The 18,290-nt window shown below is 41.4% G+C and overlaps 1 protein-coding gene across 1 annotated transcript in view; it reads left to right on the top strand.

Annotated features, from left to right (window-relative positions):
* The window catches only part of Mfap3l (microfibril associated protein 3 like), a 43,470-nt gene extending 28,126 nt beyond the window's left edge, over positions 1-15,344 (top strand). The window contains exon 3 of the mRNA XM_055597897.1: positions 8,771-15,344. Within this exon, the coding sequence (XP_055453872.1) occupies positions 8,771-9,702 (932 nt within the window). The 3' untranslated portion in view covers positions 9,703-15,344. The remainder of the gene's footprint in view (positions 1-8,770) is intronic.
* Positions 15,345-18,290: the final 2,946 nt, after the last annotated feature.

The following is an 18,290-nucleotide window of genomic DNA, read 5'->3' as shown; positions in this document are numbered from 1 at the left end:
GTGTGTGTGTGTGTGTGTGTGTGTGTGTGTGTGTGTGTGTGTGTGTGTGTGTTGGACAAAATCAGTGTTCAAAATCAGTGGTCAGTTTTCTTATAGGAGCTGATTGCCACTGACTTTGTAGTTTTCAGAGAAAGAAACAATTTCGTACCTTGTTTGTGCCACAACAGTGAGCTAGCTACCATGCATGGTAGCCCCAGCTGTGCTGGAAAGAATGGAGCCATCTCCTGTCCTGACAGTAGCAGCAGCTGGTGTGTTTCGCTTTCCTGGTTCTCCTCAGTTTGTTTCCACGGGATCAGGAAAGCATAACGTGTGATCTCTATCTGGAAGGTTGCAGTTGGGAAGTTCACTAAAAGAGTGCTTTGGATGGTCCACCAACCGTGATGCAGAACTCAGTCAGAATTTAAACATGCATGAGCGCAAACAGCCAGAAATGTTCTCTTTTCGGTTTTCCTTTTGCTGGAGGTGAGTAGAAATGTGTACGTGGCTGGGAAGCACTAAGAAAAGTCCTCACTATTTCAGACACGCCAATTCTCTAATGTGTTTCACTGTGTTTTCTTACTGAGATGTTAAACCATTTAAATTCACGTTAGCACCGCTATCAGAGGTATGTGTGATAAAAGTAAAAAGCATTTCAAGAAAGTTGAGGAGTGCACGGCCCTGGAAATATGCCTGGCTATTAGAGATGGCAAATTCTTCCTTTGCACTTTGCACCCTGTGTCCTACAGTCTACTTTCTGTGTGGATTTGTTTTGTATACTACTCTGTCACCAAAAACAAATTGGAATTTTCTTGAATAAACAGCACAGGAGAAAACTGCCCAGAACTGCCTTTACATTGCTCCACTGTTTCACAAAATCTTTTACTAGACTGGAAATGCCTTTTAACCAGTTATGCAAGATGCAAGTCACTCAGGTTTCAAGAGGGTCATTTCTCTCCCCTCTGCTTTATCAAATACACACACACACACACACAAACATACGCTCACACATATACACCATATACACGCTCATCCACATGCACACACACACACATATACACACTCAAGCACATACATGTATACACATACACTCACACATACACACACTCATGAATATATACACACATGCACACACGCACACACAAGCCTATAATATATATAATGTACACTGTACATAACATATAGGGGATCAGTTCTCACAGCAATAAACATAAATCACCCTTTACCTCCAGTATAAAATAGGAAGTCAATGTATAAAAATCTACACAAATTCCTCATTTAGTACATCGAATAAAAATATTCACCCAAAGGCACTGAACCAAGTTTATGCAATTGCAGTGGTGAGCTATTCTAAACCCTGGTTTCCCCTCTAAACCAGAGAGAATCCTTTCTTCGCTCCCAAGGTGACTTGAAGGTCTTGAATAAACACTTGTCTGTTAAGTGCTGGCCGTCGTACCTAGAACTTGCCAAGCTCACAGGAAATGACAGCTGCTACTATTGTCAGTGCTTTGCTCTGCCCTCGCAATAATATAGTTAAAGTGTTAAAATCCCCATTTCCTAATATAGAGTCTCGTATTACAAAGAATTTTTTGGATAATTTTTCATTTTTTGTCTCAGTGTTTCAACCTCAGTTTTTGGGAGCTGGAAAGATGGCTCCTCAGTTAAGAGGGCTGGCTGGTCTTACAGGAGACTAGATTCCATTCCCAGCACCCACATAAGGGCTTACAACCATCCAAACTCCATTTCCAGAGGATCTGCTGCCCTCTGCTGGCCTCTGCATGTACCAAGCATTCATGAAGTACATATACATGTATACATACTTACATACATGCAGGCAAAACACTCATACCCACAAATCAAAATAAATAAACCTTTTAAAATTTTCTTTGGGGGCTGGTAACACAGCTCAGTAGGCAAAATAATTTATCCTACAAGCCTGGCAACTTGAGTTTGAGCCTTGGACAGTGGGTGAAAAACAAATCCAGATGCGCTCTTTGACCTCTGTATGTGCACTGTGGCACACACTAGTAATAATCATACAAATTTTTTTCAGTAAGTGCAAAAACAAATTATCCTCTTAAATGCTATTTGAGATTTCAAAACAAGCTCTGTTTTTGTGCACAAAGTACTTTTTGGTAACTGATATCCTTCTTCTCCTGGAGGCAAAAATATATAGAAATTACAAAGCATATTCTGTGCAGGGTAAACATTCCATTTTGATTTTGTTGTGTGGATGTTCAGCTGGAACCACCAAGAGTCCATGTGGCCGGTTCCAAGACAGGTTTCCTTCTTGTAACTGAGGATCTCCAGGGACGCTCCCCTGTCCACATCTAATGAACAAGGACCAAGCATGAGCAGAATAGGTCCCACAGCAACACTGAATTCATCACCCAGCACCACTTGCAGCCGCAGCACACATCCCAATGAGAAGCTGTGGCCTGACCCAAAGAGACACCTCCCAATTCGCTAAAGAAACCTGCTGAGTTCAAGATTGGTCCGTATTAAAGAGCAACCTGATAGCCACCCTTTGAGTATTTTAGTGAGTTGTGCTTAATTTGGGATGTAAGCCCAGACAGTTCCAGTCTTGGCCATGAAAAGACCCTTTCAGATCTATCACACATAAGAGTGACAACTCACTTTCTCCAGATGGAAGCCACTTTTATGAAGCTAGGGTATTGTGCTCCTGTTTTGGAAGACTAAGTGTAGCCACTCTCATAAAAGCCTGTAGCTAGCATGCATAGAACGACAGGCTTGGCATTTTTTTTTTAATTAAAATTATCATATCAGATTAGCAGGAGGATCAGTTTTTCTTTTCTTTGCCAGGATATAAGGATTTTCAGGTATTAATTCCTCTAAGCAGAACAGAGCTTCAGATTTGAACAGCAAATCCTTCCAACCCAACCTTCCTGCATTGAAAGCTGAGCTATTATCCCAAGCCACCTTTGCCCCAAATGACATAGAAAATGGCTTGTAGATCTGCCCCAGCATTCTGTCTGAAGAGGACTCTCAGGAGGGTTGAGGAGTAGGGATAAGAGCACCAGAGCGCTGGCAGCTTGTGGTATTTGTAACCTGATTCCTCAGTGCCTTCAAGGGGCTGACATCTGTCCTAGAAACCATGGAACAGGTGCAGCCATGTGGCACTGAATTTATTTGTAATTATATTTTAGAGAGAGGCATGGGATCCTTTTGCCTTAGCAGCCTGGATTTGGCACAGCTGAAAATAGGCCCAAACACACACGTTCTGCGTATCGATGGAATGTACTCATTGAAGAGACTGGCTGTCTATATTTGCATAAATGTTTATTGGAATGCTCTCCACCTAATCATTTATATGTATATTGGTTTTAAAAAATACTAATTTTGTCAGAACCTCTGCTCTTTGGCAAGGCTGTGAAGCTTAAGAGCCCAAGTACCCAAAGGAGATTGGGAACGGGTTTAATCTATTTACCCTCCCCTGGAGCTAGAGGGGAGTCACCTATCGGCTGCTTTATGCATACATTCAAGGTGATACTGCTAAGGAGAAAACCCTTTCCTTCAAATAAATAATCCGTGGACTTTCTGAGAGCATAATGCTTCTCTAACGTTCCGCCTCGGGGAAAGCAGGAAAGATGCAGGACTGGTTTTGGAGAGGCAAGTTGTGACTGCGTACTGGGTCCTTGTAGGTTATGTCCTCACTTTCCTTGTGGCACTTCAGCTCCTAAACTCCTTAATTGGGGTTCACAATCTCGCAGCAGTGACTTGATCACAAGTCGTTGCAAAAGTGCTGGAAGGTTGTGGTGGTGCTGAGTCATGATAGTGCCTGTATTGGAGGATTTCCTTGTTGCTTATAAGTTAACTCCAAACACATGGTCCTGACAACCTCGTTGCCAGAAAGTCTGCTGTCCTATCGCAATAACATCGTGATGTAGCTCGTGCACAAGTGAGGTGCGTGACCCCAGGCTCCTCACTTACCTGCTTTGGAACCAAGTTGCAGCTTCTCCTAGAGACAGATGGCAGGGAAGGAAAGTTCTGGAGCCAGGGACAGGACAGGAATTCCAGGGGGAAATATAATCTAAGCAAAAGACACATTATTTTGAAAAGGAAATTTTTCTCATTACCTTGGTTCGCTGTTTGCCCATCAGTTGAGGGGTTTGCTTGATGTGGTAAATTTCTAGAGGTCTAGAGAAAGGTCACAGATACCTCCGGTCATGCTTCCGAAAGTTTATCCAGCCAGTTTAACCCACCTGCTTTATGGGCAGTGTCCTTCTCCTCATTGTGAGTGATGCAGTTTATAGTCATTGCCCTCCTCTTTATTTTGGCAATATGAAAAGTGAAAGTTAATGTTTTAAAATGGGAATTTGATTCTTATACATATAATTATGGTTTCTTTAATAAATCCTGGCTGGAAAACCCTGATACTCTTTCTGGTCCTTGTCCCTATTCTTTTTTTGGATTTTCTCTTAATTGATAATGGTTTGTTGTTATTGTTGTTGTTGCTTACTTAGAGTCCTTGTTGTGATATTGTTTTTTTGTTTCATAGTTGTTAAGCATTTGTCTGTCACATATTCTAGAATTTTTTCCCAGTCTCTAATTTCCTTCCATTTCTTCATTGACAAATTTTCCTTTAAAGCTTCTGCAATTCATGCCTAGAAAAGGCCTCACCCCCTAGGTTCACCAAAGTTTTATGTCCTCTATTAATTTCATAGTTTTAATTTTGTAAGAGTGCTTGATAGGAGTTTTATTTATTACATAAAACAGAGATTTACGTGTCATTTCAATGTCTGTCTGGTTATTCCAAAAGTCTTCCTCTTATTTGAAATCCCTTCTTACTAATTCTTAAAACTCCTACTAGTTACTTTTAATCTGGAATTTCAGATTTTCTTGTGTGTCTGGAAAAGCTGATTAAAATAAAGCACAAACATTGAAGGGGCCCCAGTGTCCCTGTTCTGCTGGGTGCTATGCATCCTGCCCCTGGCCCTGCATTCCTTTCAAGCCTTCCAAGCCCTGCTTGGTTTTATGCATGCTTTGTCAGCTCAGCACCTCACACTGTGTTCTCTCTCTCTCTCTCTCTCTCTCTCTCTCTCTCTTCCTCCACCATCCCCCACTGGCCCTAAAAGTCTCTTCTCTGTTCCCTGGCTCCTCTGCCCATCTTCACCCCCTGCTGCCCTCCCTCTTCCACGTGCCCTTGCACTTGCACGTGGCACACAGTACTAGAGCTGTCTGTTGGAGTCCTTTCCCCTTGGGGACTGGATGATTTTTGTAGCCAGGAATCATGTCTTACTCATCTTAGAATTGTCATCATCTAGTGCAGAGCCAGCATATAGACAATTTACTCAGTGATATCTGTTGACTGAAGGAGAGAGGGAGAGAGGGAAGGAGGGAAGGAGGGAGAGAGAGAAGGAGGGAGAGAGGAAAGGAGGGAGGGAGGGAGGGGAAAAAAGCTTGCTGCCCTTCTGAAAACGTCAGCCTTGCTGTGAAGCCCAGCACATGCCCCACAGCACAGCTCAAACCCCACATCTGGTAACTCTTCTCTTTGCAAAGGAGAGGTTGTCATAACGTATCCATTCAGGTGTGAGACATGTTCTGCCTGGATTTCCTGGAGAGACAGTGACAGATTGCTCAGTGACCACAAATCTACAGTAACGAATGTGTCTTTGTCTTAGCCTGAAGCCTCAGAGATGTTGCATTGCAAGGTAGCACTGGGAAGAAAGAGGATGGAGGGAAAGAGTTTGGAATTTGAGGGTAAGAGTTACAACCTAAGCAAGACACAGAAAGTGGGTAGAACAAACTCAAATAAGTGCTGGGAAATGCTGGATGTTCAGTCTTCTGCTTTCTTTTCAGAAGGTAAGTACTCGTCAACAGCTTCCCCTATGTTACCTCCCAAAGCATTATGGGGCTGCCTTGACTTCAGCTGCTGACACTTCAGGTTTTTATTTGCACTCAAGTGGCACAGCCTCATGAAAATTCAGCGCATAGCTCTGACATTCCTACCAGCTACAGTTCCTACCGCCCAGCAGCGGCCTGGTGTGCGCCTGCTTCATATTCATGGCACTGAAGATTTCCCCGTGACAGTCACTGTGGGTGTTCTTATGTCTTTCACGTTCTGGCAACCAAAGTTGGGGCCCTTCCAGAATAGGTCTCCCACAGGGTATTTTCACAGATGGAGGTGGATGGAACACTATGGCACAGAGAACCATGTACCCCGTGATTCCAGCGGGGGAGCAACCGTGCAGAGATGTTTCTTGAGCCTGGTCCAACCTGATGGAGGAAAACCACAAAGCAAAATTCATGGTATCTTTCTGGTTTTCACGACTCTGTGTTAGTAGACCGTGTACAAATCCATTTTTTACGAATCAGAGGGGAAGCTGAGGTTAAGTAGAATTTGGAAGCTTAAAGTCCAGAAAAAAGAGAACTCACCAGCAAAGTGATAGAAACAGATAGAGATGTACCTCGCCTTTTCAATCAGAGGATCAGAACCCTAGTGTGTCTGACATAAGCATTGGAAGAAGTGTGTGTGTGCGTGTGTGCCTGTCTGTCTGTAGGCTTCCAATATTTTGACTTGCTTTGTGGTCTGGTGACAGAATGTAAGTCTAGATCACGTGTCCATTTTACCATTTGACACATGGGCAGAACTCTAAGTGGCATTGATATACCTGAATCCATTAAACAAACATGCTTTTGGTTTCAAGAACTAAATCAATGTGTCAGTGTCCTCCTACGCTGGAAGGGAAAATGCTGTTATTTAGCTAAGGTAATGGTATAAATTCAAACTGCTTGGGGATCATATCTATTTATTTTATTATTCCTTACAGTTAAGTCACAATACTGACTTGAGCTTTTCAAAGCAACTGAGTCTGGAGAGATGGCTCAGCAGTTCAGGGCACGAGCTGCTTTTTGCAGAGAAACCAGGCGCGCTTCCTAGCGTCCGTCTGATGGCTCACAACCATGTGGAACTCCAGTTCCCTTTTCCGGCTTCCGTGGGCTCCAAGGAAGAAAGTCATGCAGGTTCATATGCCTACACATAAATTAAAAAAAAAAAACTTTAAAAAAAGAATAAATGAGATTTGTAAGGGTTGGATAAAGTAGTTAAGAGTTGTTAGTTTAAGGAATAGTAGTTCTGAGCTTCGAACCATAATATATCTGTCAGTAATCACTCATCTGCTGAAAGACCGGTTTCCCCAGAGTGAACTGCAGGTATCAACAAATCTGGCGGTGAATCTAGCCTTTCAAAACATGTCCCTTGGCTTAGAATACACCAGGTCTTCCGACACCTTGTACAGCAGTCCTTCAACACCCTGGCTGTACAGGCGTTCTGGAAGTTAGCAGTGTTGGGTCTTGAACTTGTGAATGCCATTAGAAGTTGTTAAGCCAGTCTCAGCCTCATTAGACTTTTCATGGTAAGTAGAAGTCACTACCCTGAGGGGAAGAAGCAATTCAGATGCATGCCAATAATGGACACTTAAAACTTTGTTAAATTATCCCCTCTCCTCTGGATGCTTCAGAGGACAAGCGGCCTTTTATGAAGAACTATCTGCCCATTCCTCAAAACTCCCAAAAATCTTAGCTTGGAGCTTACTTGCTCTGTAGGAGCCACTATGAGGTGGGTATTAGTATTTAATTTTTGACCCTGATCCAATACCTGGAAACCAAAGCTAATATCTTACTTGACAGGAATCTTGAGAGCTGCAGGGCACGGGCTCAGAATTCATCCCATCCCACTGGATTTAGACCTTCATTCCCAGGCTAGCATGAGGCCGTATTTATCAGAGTGCCTTCTCCCTCTTACCAGGCTTATCATCACCCTGATGGGGCTTCACTGGTTTCTTTTTCAAGGCTAAAGCTAATTGATATTAATTCATGTTTGACCTCTGAATCATCATTATCAACTTATAACTCCAAACAATACAGATAATCTACTGTGAAGTCACAAAATTAATGATATAAATTATGTTTAATTAGCTGAAGTCATAGAAGGATAAAAACACGGATATAGGTTGCCCAAGCAAACAATTACAATTTTATTGATTTTTCCCCAGGTTTTATGTTGAACCTAAAATGCATTCCATTCCATCCTTAGACTCCCTGGAGAAGTGTGTTCAGTGGAGTTCTGCTCACAGGCAAGCTAGAAAAGCAGATGGTACCTTAAGGAACTCTTTCTTTAAAATGCTGCCTTTTTCCAGATTATCTTAATTTGTAACACGATTTTGGAATTCTACGCTACAGTTAACAATGTAACTTTGCCTGCTAAGGAAGTCCCACTCCTTTGGGGACATCACCTCTGGTAGGCTGCCCAAATTCCAATGAATGTCCCCACACCCACAAGTACACAAACAGCACTAATTGGACTGAGAGGATAATTACTTTTAACAAAGAGGGCATGAAGCTGAGAGGGAGGGATGAGGGGAGATAGGGTGCTAGAGACTTGGGGTACAAGTCACTGATAGAGCAATCTGTCTAACATGTGTGAGGCCCTGGATTTGAACCATCACCACAAACAGAAAAACAGGGGAAGATACAGCCTTTTAAGTCCAAATCCATGCTTTTGTTATATATACTACTTTTAAATATGTAACCTTAGTTAAGTCGCTCATCTGTGCCTCAATTTTCCCGCCCATAACATAGGGCCAATATTAGTGCTTCTTTGCAATGTCCCAGAGGAGATGGATTGGAGGGTATCACAAGTAGCCAGCAAGTACATCTGTCACCTGTTCGAGGCTATCGTCAGTCCCTGTGGATGTTTTTAGATGTGCATAAGATCGTGTTGCAATGGAAATCATATACTCTCGGTTCAATTCTCTTCCCTCCTTTCCAATAGGAAAATGGCAAATGCTGGACGGTGGCCTCCTGAACATCACCAAGGTGTCTTTCTCAGACAGAGGCAAATACACGTGCATGGCGTCTAATGTCTACGGTACTGTAAACAACACGGTGACCCTGCGAGTCATCTTTACCTCTGGAGACATGGGTGTGTACTACATGGTCGTGTGCCTCGTGGCCTTCACCATCGTCATGATCCTCAACATTACCCGCCTGTGTATGATGAGCAGTCACCTGAAGAAGACTGAGAAAGCCATCAATGAATTCTTTAGGACAGAGGGTGCGGAGAAGCTGCAGAAGGCATTTGAGATTGCTAAGCGCATCCCCATCATTACCTCAGCCAAAACTCTAGAGCTCGCCAAAGTAACTCAGTTCAAAACCATGGAATTTGCCCGGTACATAGAAGAGCTTGCCAGGAGCGTGCCCCTGCCTCCCCTCATCATGAACTGCAGGACTATCATGGAGGAGATCATGGAAGTGGTTGGGCTAGAGGAGCAGGGGCAGAATTTTGTGAGGCATACCCCAGAAGGCCAAGAAGCCACAGATAGGGATGAGGTATATACAATCCCCAACTCTCTGAAGCGAAGCGACTCCCCCACCACCGACTCGGATGCCTCGTCGCTGCATGAACAGCCTCAGCAGATTGCCATCAAGGTTTCAGTTCACCCCCAGTCCAAAAAGGATCACGTGGATGACCAAGAGGGCGAACAGTTTGAGGTCAAAGATGAAGAGGAGACAGAACCATCAGAGGAACACTCCCCAGAGACTGCAGAGCCTTCTACAGACATAACGACCACAGAGCTGACATCAGAAGAGGCCTCGCCGGTAGAGGCACCAGATCAAGGACTGCCACCAGCACACTTAGAAACGACAGAGCCAGCAGTGACATGTGACAAAAACATCTGCATTATCTATGAAAGCCATGTCTAATCTTAACTTCGAAAAGCTATGCATATCAAGAAAATCAGGGGCTGCTCCTTGTAATACAAATGTAGTACGCACTTGCCGCTAAGCCTTACCAGGAGACGCTCATCCCTTAGGTTGGAGTTATGCCCCATGAGAGGGACGACACCTGCGCGGAGCTCGTTTGACTAGAATCACCCCAGTAGGACAGGATGTGAGAAGTGCTGGGGTACGGAGCTGATAAGATGGGGCAGAGGTCTGTACCATGTGATCTGATCTGTATAGAGGCCATGCTCTGCCAAATCCCTTCGTTGGTGGTGCCCTTTTGGCCAGGAGTACGCTATTACTGTAAGATGTTCTGAGTTCAGGAGGCCTGTCTAATGCATACTGCATTGCTTTTCCTTTGAAAATTCTAGGTCTGCTGCAGTAGCAAATGCTCATACATGGGCTCATTGCACTTTCTTCTCAGTTTAAATTATCTTCACAGTTCTTTTATAATGGAGTAGTTGTTATTATATTAATATTAATTGCTCTTTCTGCTGGAGTCTTCTGTGTCACCTTTGTTCTTATTTTTCCTTAGTATGTTTACCTCAGAGTCTTGGGTGTCAGCCACTGACATGACTGACATCTGTAAGTCATTTGTAATACTCTGAAGTAGTTCTTGTTCTTGTTCTTTAATTTTCTCTTTAGAAAAATAGTAACAACTTCACATCTATCTCATATACTTTTTGTTTTCAATGAAGCTGCTATTGTGAAACTGAGAAAAACTTTGCCCCCAAGTAGCACTTTAACAGTCAAATAAGAACGTTTACCTGCCCAGTTCTGAGAGCATTCAGATAAGCTCTGCTGAGGTGTGGAGCAAGATTGCAAATGCTTACATATCCCCATAGCACTCATGAAATTGGTTTACCTGCAAGTGTCAGCACCCTCCAACCTGGGAAACGTGCTGCTTCCAAAAATAGGCCTTTGGAGAATTCCTGTAGGTACGGCATGTCAGCTTCCCAGAAGGCCTTGCAGGGCCTATAAGATGTTGTCAGCTCAGCAGCAGCAGATGTGTGTGGGGCAGGAACTGGCCCACTAGCGGCTCTGTCATGAGCATAAGCAGGTCCCCTTCAGACTGAATACGTGACTTGTTGGTCATGCAAAAGGAGCTAGCAAGCTGAGTGAGGATGATGGCATAGATGATTTTATCCTGGAGTGACTGAATTTTTTTGCCCCCCTAGAATGCAGTATGTGTAAGGTAGCTTGATATTCGAGAAGAACGACAAACCAGCCATCCAGGGATTTAATACTTGACTGTGCCAATAACTAGCTGCCAGGCAAGTAACTAGCTGCTTTTGGCAAATCTGGGCCTCAGTTTTCCTTTCTGTAAGAGAGGGCAAACCGGACTGAACTCTGAGCACCTTTTTTTTTTCTCTCCAATAGCATCACATTCAGAGAAAGAACACAGTATTTTTTAAAAATGCATTTTTTCATGATTGTTTTGAGAATTTTTGCTTTCATCTCTGAGTTACCAAGCCATTTTAATGCTGTTACTTGCTCAAATGCAAGGGATCGTGGTGTTTTCAACAATATCTAGAATTTTTTCCCTCCGAAAATGAATTATGAGGCTCACTTCTACAATTTAGATTTAATCTCTGAAAGAAGGGCAAGTGCTGTTATTTTATTTTCAAATACAAACAAGGGAGACTGAAACTTAAAAAAGAAAAAGGTGTGGGGGGGGATCAGAGTTAGGCCACATAGTGTGGTGAGTGTGATGAGGGTTTTGATCTTTTTTATTTGAATGGGACTAGAATATGCACGTAATTATCTAGATGACCCCTGAAGCTCCCTCAGAATTTCACAAAAGTCTTCAAACTCTAATAACCCTTCTAAGTCAATGGGAACAAAAGTAGGCCCGTGCGGTGAGGTGCGTGTGTGATATGACCTTACAGGAGAGTATCTGTAATTGAGGGTAGTAGAATTGTGCGCAGAAGTGATTGGGACAGAGTTATAGACAATCCATGTGGAAAACAATCTGACAAGACTTGGAGTTTGATCACATTTCCCTTTAAGAGGAATTTATTAGCACCTAATTGAAATGTCTTATGAGTCTCTTAAAAAACAAAACAAAACAAAACAAAAACCTGTAGCCTGCAGCCATAAGAAGCCATGACTTCTTTGGTAGTTCTCTGGATGGGGAATATATACAGTCACATTGAAGAAAAGTCTCTTAGAATATGCCAAGTCCATGATTTTCATGAAGATTGACAAATGCTACGTAGACTCTATTATATTCAGCTCTCATTCCATCCAAACCCATGTACGGAATTCCTCATGGAAACTGCAGGGCAAGGTATCCATACCATATAGATACCGATTTAGAATAATAAGCTAAAGGAGGCAGATTTTCTATGAAACAAGAGCTGATATATATGACCAAAGAATGTATCCAGGCTGATCCTGATTCTTTAGACTGCAGTAGGATAGAGAGTGAGAGGATGATTTTCAAACCGCTCTCTTTATGGCATCAGATGTTGTTAGTGTAAGAATCTCCCACCTTAAAGGGATCTTTGCTTCATATGGAATTTCTCCATCAGAAATTCTACGCTCTTGCTACCCTCCAGGGAGCCTTCCAAAATGAGAACAGCCTTTTACTAGAATTTATGAAATGTGAAAGACCTTGTAACACTCAGTCAATAGTTTCCCAAAAAAGTAAACCATCCAAGTTCTTAGAATTACAAACGGAGTCCCACTGAACCCACAGACACACACTTGTGTGCACAATGGACTCATCTGGGCAGTTTTTAAAGTTCCACACTCAATCCCAACCTTTGGATGGATCTTCTATACTCATTCTTTAAAAAAAAAAAAAAAAGAAATCAAACAATTTCTGGTTTCTGAGTCATCCTGGTCACGCCTCTAGCAATTTTTTTCTTGAAATCCTGAAAATGATTCACACACATATGCATATTTAATTTTCTTAGATGATCTATAAACTTGGATGGTATTTATTCTAAATGGGGAAAAAATACCCAAAATTTTATATGGGAAAAATCTATGTAATTTATAATGGTTTGTTTTATATATTTATATTTTCATATCTTTAGGGCACATCTGTTGTTTTCATCTTTTTGTACATCGCAGTTGGCAAAAAGAAATACTAATACTTGACTAAAATCTCTAGGAACCAAATGTGTCATATGTGATACATAATGTATATAAGTTGCTGTGGAAATACCTGAATGTTCTCACCCATGCCAAGCATTGTTGTGTCATGTCCTTACCACCAGAATGCCTGGGGTGCTCACGAACACTACTTTTTCACAAGGAAGATTGAAAGGCCTGACATCCCACACAATGGGTTTCAGGATCCCTTCCCCTTCTTTTCTTGTTTCTTCTTTAACTAGACACGTCCTTCTGAAGGGCAAATGGGAGATGATGAGAAAGCAACGTGAACGAATCTAGTTGTGGCTGTGTAATCACATTGACAGACTGAGGACGTGCTTTCTATCCCATGCTTGGGTTGTCATCCACTGGCGAAGTGGCGTCTCCTCAGCTCTATCGCACACAAAGTATAGGGCATGAAGAATGAATGTTTGCATGTTTTGACAGGCACAGTGGACATTTAGTGCAGCCACTATTGGTGACTATGGGGACACCAGTCTGGCACTGAAAGAAATGTTTTAGAAAAATGAACCAGTTACATTTTCTTACATGGTTTGAAGTAGTATGTTTATTCCTGTGTTAAAACTTTTAAATAGCAGTTCCTTTGGTTACCTTAATTAGGGATTTCCTTTCAGTGTTTTTATTTGGTAAGAAATGAGGCATCGAAGTCTATTTCAAACCCTATTTCCTCAGCACATTCAACTGCTATCTTCCACGTATCTTCACACATCCTCTCTGCAACCCCCTAAATAACTCCCTGTTTTTATTGTGTCTTCTCAAACACTTGCTGGTAGTCTTTACATATCAACCAAACTCCATTATATATCCACACATTTTGAAATCTGTTAACTTTAAGCTATTGATTTTACATTTCACCGAGAAAGACTTCAAACCAGTAACAAAGTTGATTTTCTTAATGAAATTTTTATGATTTCTTCAGAGATTAACAGGCTTGAATGAAACAAATCATTTGTGGGTATAAAATAATCAAATAGAACAGATTATTTATTATATTTTCCAAAAGACTAAGTGTTTGACTATTATACAGTAAAATCTCATGTAAGAAAGATGCTCCTTAAATTACTTTTTTTCCTTAGAAATGTTAATGTAAATGGGGTAACACTGAGAAAACTGCAATCATTAAAGATAGCTAGAATAAAGCTAGAAAGTAAGTCATTCTAAGAACATTATGGAAAAATTAATTTTATTATTTAACCAATTACAAAAGCCTCAAAATGTGTCTAATACTACAGAACCATGAAGAGTGAGTTAGTTTCAGAGACTACGTTCCCATATATTTGGTTTGCTGTGCTTCACTAGTTCTGAACATTCTTTGTTAAACAGGAAATGAGATGGAAAAAGTATCAGGAAGAAATAAGAAATAATTTAAATATATAAACAAATGACTAGGATATAAGTTGATATCACTGTAGTAAGAAGAAAACATGATGTGTGATTCATTCTGTATTCTGATTGTTGCTTTAATAAAGGGTTTACACAGATGTGTGGAGTGTGTGTCATATCCCCTCTGAAGAGCACTTAGTTGTGATCTGATTCATAGTGAATCCTTCTAAGTGATATTAATTCTGTGCCCAACTCATATCCCCACTTTAATTTTGCACCTGCACATTTCTTGGAAAAATGGAAAATGAATTAATTTTTATCCTACTTCAAACCCTTTAGCTCTACCCTACAAACTTTAAAGAGAAGTTTATCCCCATCACAAAAGTTTTAGCCATAACATCAAGCAGAGACTTTTTCTGGGATTAATTTTTGACCAGGAAATACACATCTCAAACATCGCAGAGGAAGAATGCATCTGCACTGGAAATTCTTTCAGTCACTTGGACAACACCAGACCCAGGCTGAATCCAAAGGCTCGCTCGCTGCGTAGGTTGTTCATGATCATTGAGATGGCCAGCAGGGGTGGGGAGTGGCTAAAAAAGGAGACTAAAAATTAAGTGGAAAAGAACTAAAAGGATTCTGCTATGGGTGGACCAACTACTACTGCAGATAGACAGGACAAAAAAGATGAATGTGTTTCCCAAGACATCATGAATATAATGTCCATATGTACTTTTGCTTAAACAACAAAAACGCTTAAGAGATTTGTGTTGGCTTTTAATAAGTGTATTGTCAGCTTCATCATGATAGGAGAGAAATGAAGATGTTTGCCCTGATGTATTTGAGCTGAGTTGTATCATAAGGACCCAAAACACTACCAAAAATATTTTTACAGGTTCTGAAGTGCTATGTTCTTAGGTGTATGGGTCAAGTTCAATGTTTGCAAGTGACTTTCAAAGGAAGCGTATTGTTGTAGAGTTGGAAAGCCACTGGAAGGTTATCTGATGTAGTCAGTGACAAGTCGTTAGTCTCTGCTTGGAATTACAGGAGAGAACACTTTACCCCAGGGAGTAAAGTATTCTGCTGTTTTAGGTGCTGAGTTAAAAATCTTAATGTCTGTCTTAAGTGGTTCTTTGAATAGGAAGAATGACTTGGTTCTTCCACAATAAAAATGTCTTCTAAACTATCAACACAACCCAGATTTTTTGTTTCGTTGGCTGGTTGATTGGTTGGTTTGGTTTTCATGACAGGATTTTTCGGTGTAGTATTGACTGTCCTAGACTTGCTTTTTAGACTAGGCTGGCCTCAGACTCACAGAGATCCACGTGCCTCTGCCTCCCCGAGTGCTAGGATTACAGTCTAGTGCCACCACGCTCAGCCTCAACACAACACAAATTTAATGCACATGACACCGGATTATAAACAAAAGACTGGACACTTCTGACCAGTATTCCATTAGCTGTTCCATGTGGAGAATATGACCGAGAGAATGGCTTCTGTTAAAAGGACATTATTGGTGCTTCTGATGATGCAGGCTAACCAGAAAGAAGAGGTTTAGTTAGCTCACAAATGTGGCTGCTGAAAAGAGCACCGCAGTCCATGCAGAACCTGCCTGGGCTGTTGCCGCTAAGCAGGCATAGCAATGGCAAGATTATAAAAGGAAAGATCATATCTCAGAACAGGAAGAGAAGAAGGCCCTTCCCTTCTGCGTAGACACTCCCCAATGACCCAAGTAATCCCACTGCACTCCCATCTCTTTAAAGTTCCACTACCACCTCACTGAGGAGGAAGCCTCTAACAGGAAATGTTGGGAGACACAGCTACATTCAAACCATAGTGTCAGTGGCAATAAAAACCCATCGAACACAAGAGAGTGCTGGCTCAGGGTGGGAACTTAACCTTCCAGGAAGGTCCAACCAATCACCTGGCTGTGGGACCACCTCTAAGAAAGGGGACTCACTTTAAGTCATGCTAGAGATAGGCAGAGTAATTATCCTTCCCAGGAACCCCCCACACACACCTTCCATCCCACCCGCAGGGAAGCCACCACCAGGTTCAGCTGGACCTACCTGCCTTTCTGGGCCTGAGTCAGAATGGCACAACTTTTTTTTTCCATCTCTTTTGGATGTTGACAAGAACCTAACTACACATTTTGTGATACATTGGCCATCTTTATCTTCCACTAAAGCCCTTACCAACACTTCCATGTGGCTTCTTGTCTGCCATGTCTGATCTTTTTGCTGGCTCAAATGGCTTGGCATGTTTTTTCTCTCTTCCATTATTCTTTTATGGTCAGCTGCTGAAATTCACAGCTTGCCTGACATGACAGGGTTTGTTTTTATGGTTGGTTGGTTTTTTTGATTGTTTGTTTTTCTTCTAATAAAATTGTCCTCAGACTTCTGTTTCAATCTATTCTTAAATTCTGTTTAATAACTGTGTGGAGGCAGATCTACATATTTAGTACTTTAATACATCACTGTTTTCAAGGAATTACTGGAATTGACTTGAAAAAGCATATATTATATGTTATGTCATGATCCTTCTTAAATGGCCAGCACTAATTGCCTTCAATAATGTTAGGTAAAAGTCACCAAAGTTGAGATAATTTTCCTAAGATAGTAATGAATATTAAATACAACTAAATTTAATATGGTATCATGACTTTCTCAAAACAGTAAATCTCACTAAATTTCTCATTATCTACTTCTTGTTTTCTATTTCTTGTTCAATATTTATTGCAAAGGTGAATTATTTTGGTGAGTACTTGCAACTAACTTAACATTGGGTTTCAAGGAAATGAGGCAAAAGGTTAACTGAGGACCTGTTAATATATCAAAGCAGACACTGGCTACCAGGTTCTCCCAGCATCTCCAGTACCTGTTACAGAGTCCTGGCTCCTGTCAGCACTTCTTAGCCCTTGTCTTAAACCTCTCCAGCCCATGAACGCTGCTTCCCTCCACCAAACTTTTTTTTCCCATATGACTCAGCCATTTAGCCAGGTACTCTCTTGGTTCTTGGCTCCTCTCTTCATCCATTTGTCCTCTTTCCTCTTCCCTCTCTCTTCTCTTCCCCTCTCACTAACCCCTCTCTTAACCTCCACACACACACACACATACACTCAATAGCCTGGTCTAGTCTGCTGGTTCAGTCTACACTGTTCTTGATGTTCTCCCTTGTATCTACAATAAAAGCCTCCTCAACCTAGGAGTGGTCATGCCTTCATGGTTTTTCCTATAGTTGACTCAGGTTTTAAAATTCATAGTAGAATAGGAAACCCATCATAGTAGAACAGGAAACCCAGTGAACCACACATGGTCACCTGAGCATAGCCCTTTAGGCACAATTAGGAGCCTTTCTCTTGTTCCTTGGAAATCCTTCACAGCATGTTATGGTGTCAGAAACCAGGAGCTAACACCAAGATGTTGCAAGGTTAAAAAATTATTTATGACCTGGCCAAACTTGCAGTCTTCCTCAGTAGGAGAATGAGGCAGCCCAGATCCAAAGCAGGGAAACCTCTTTATAGCAAGGGAGCAAATGATAACAAAAGAGGAAATGTGCAGTTATTTTTATGATCATGAAAAAGGTACATGCTATGGGCTTATGGTTGGACAGTTGCCTTAACATACCATGAAACAATAGAGACAATTTATGCTCTATAAATAACAAGATTTTAGAGGAGAAGCAACTCAAAAAAAAACATACATACATAAATACACACATACATAAAATAATAAATAAAGCAAATTGACCTTTAGCTGAGGACATGATTAGAGAGAAGAAAAACATGATAACGAACAATATAGAGACTATAGAGATAAATCAAATTTTAATATTATGTTTAACTAGGAAAGGAAAAAAAATGGAGTCAGCTGTCCCTAAACAAGCATGGTATTGGAATTGTTTATGATTCATACAAAGCTCCTCCACTGTGGAGACATTTGAAATGATCAGTCTCTTTATATTTAAGTTTGGTTGGACTGCCTGTTGGTGTTGATAACTTATAGCTTGGACAAGTGAATGAACAAAGTCCTGAAGCTTCAAAAGGCTCCGGAATCCCAACCATCAAAGTTCTTAAATGAAACAGAAAAAGAAAGGCTGTCTGAAGAAGCAAGTCACAGCTTTGC

Source organism: Psammomys obesus, unplaced genomic scaffold, assembly GCF_907164565.1.
Source record: "Psammomys obesus unplaced genomic scaffold, mPsaObe1.curated_primary_1811, whole genome shotgun sequence".
Taxonomy (NCBI): Eukaryota; Metazoa; Chordata; class Mammalia; order Rodentia; family Muridae; genus Psammomys; species Psammomys obesus.
Note: the sequence above shows the minus strand (reverse complement) of the source record. Positions and strands in the feature narration are given on the sequence as shown.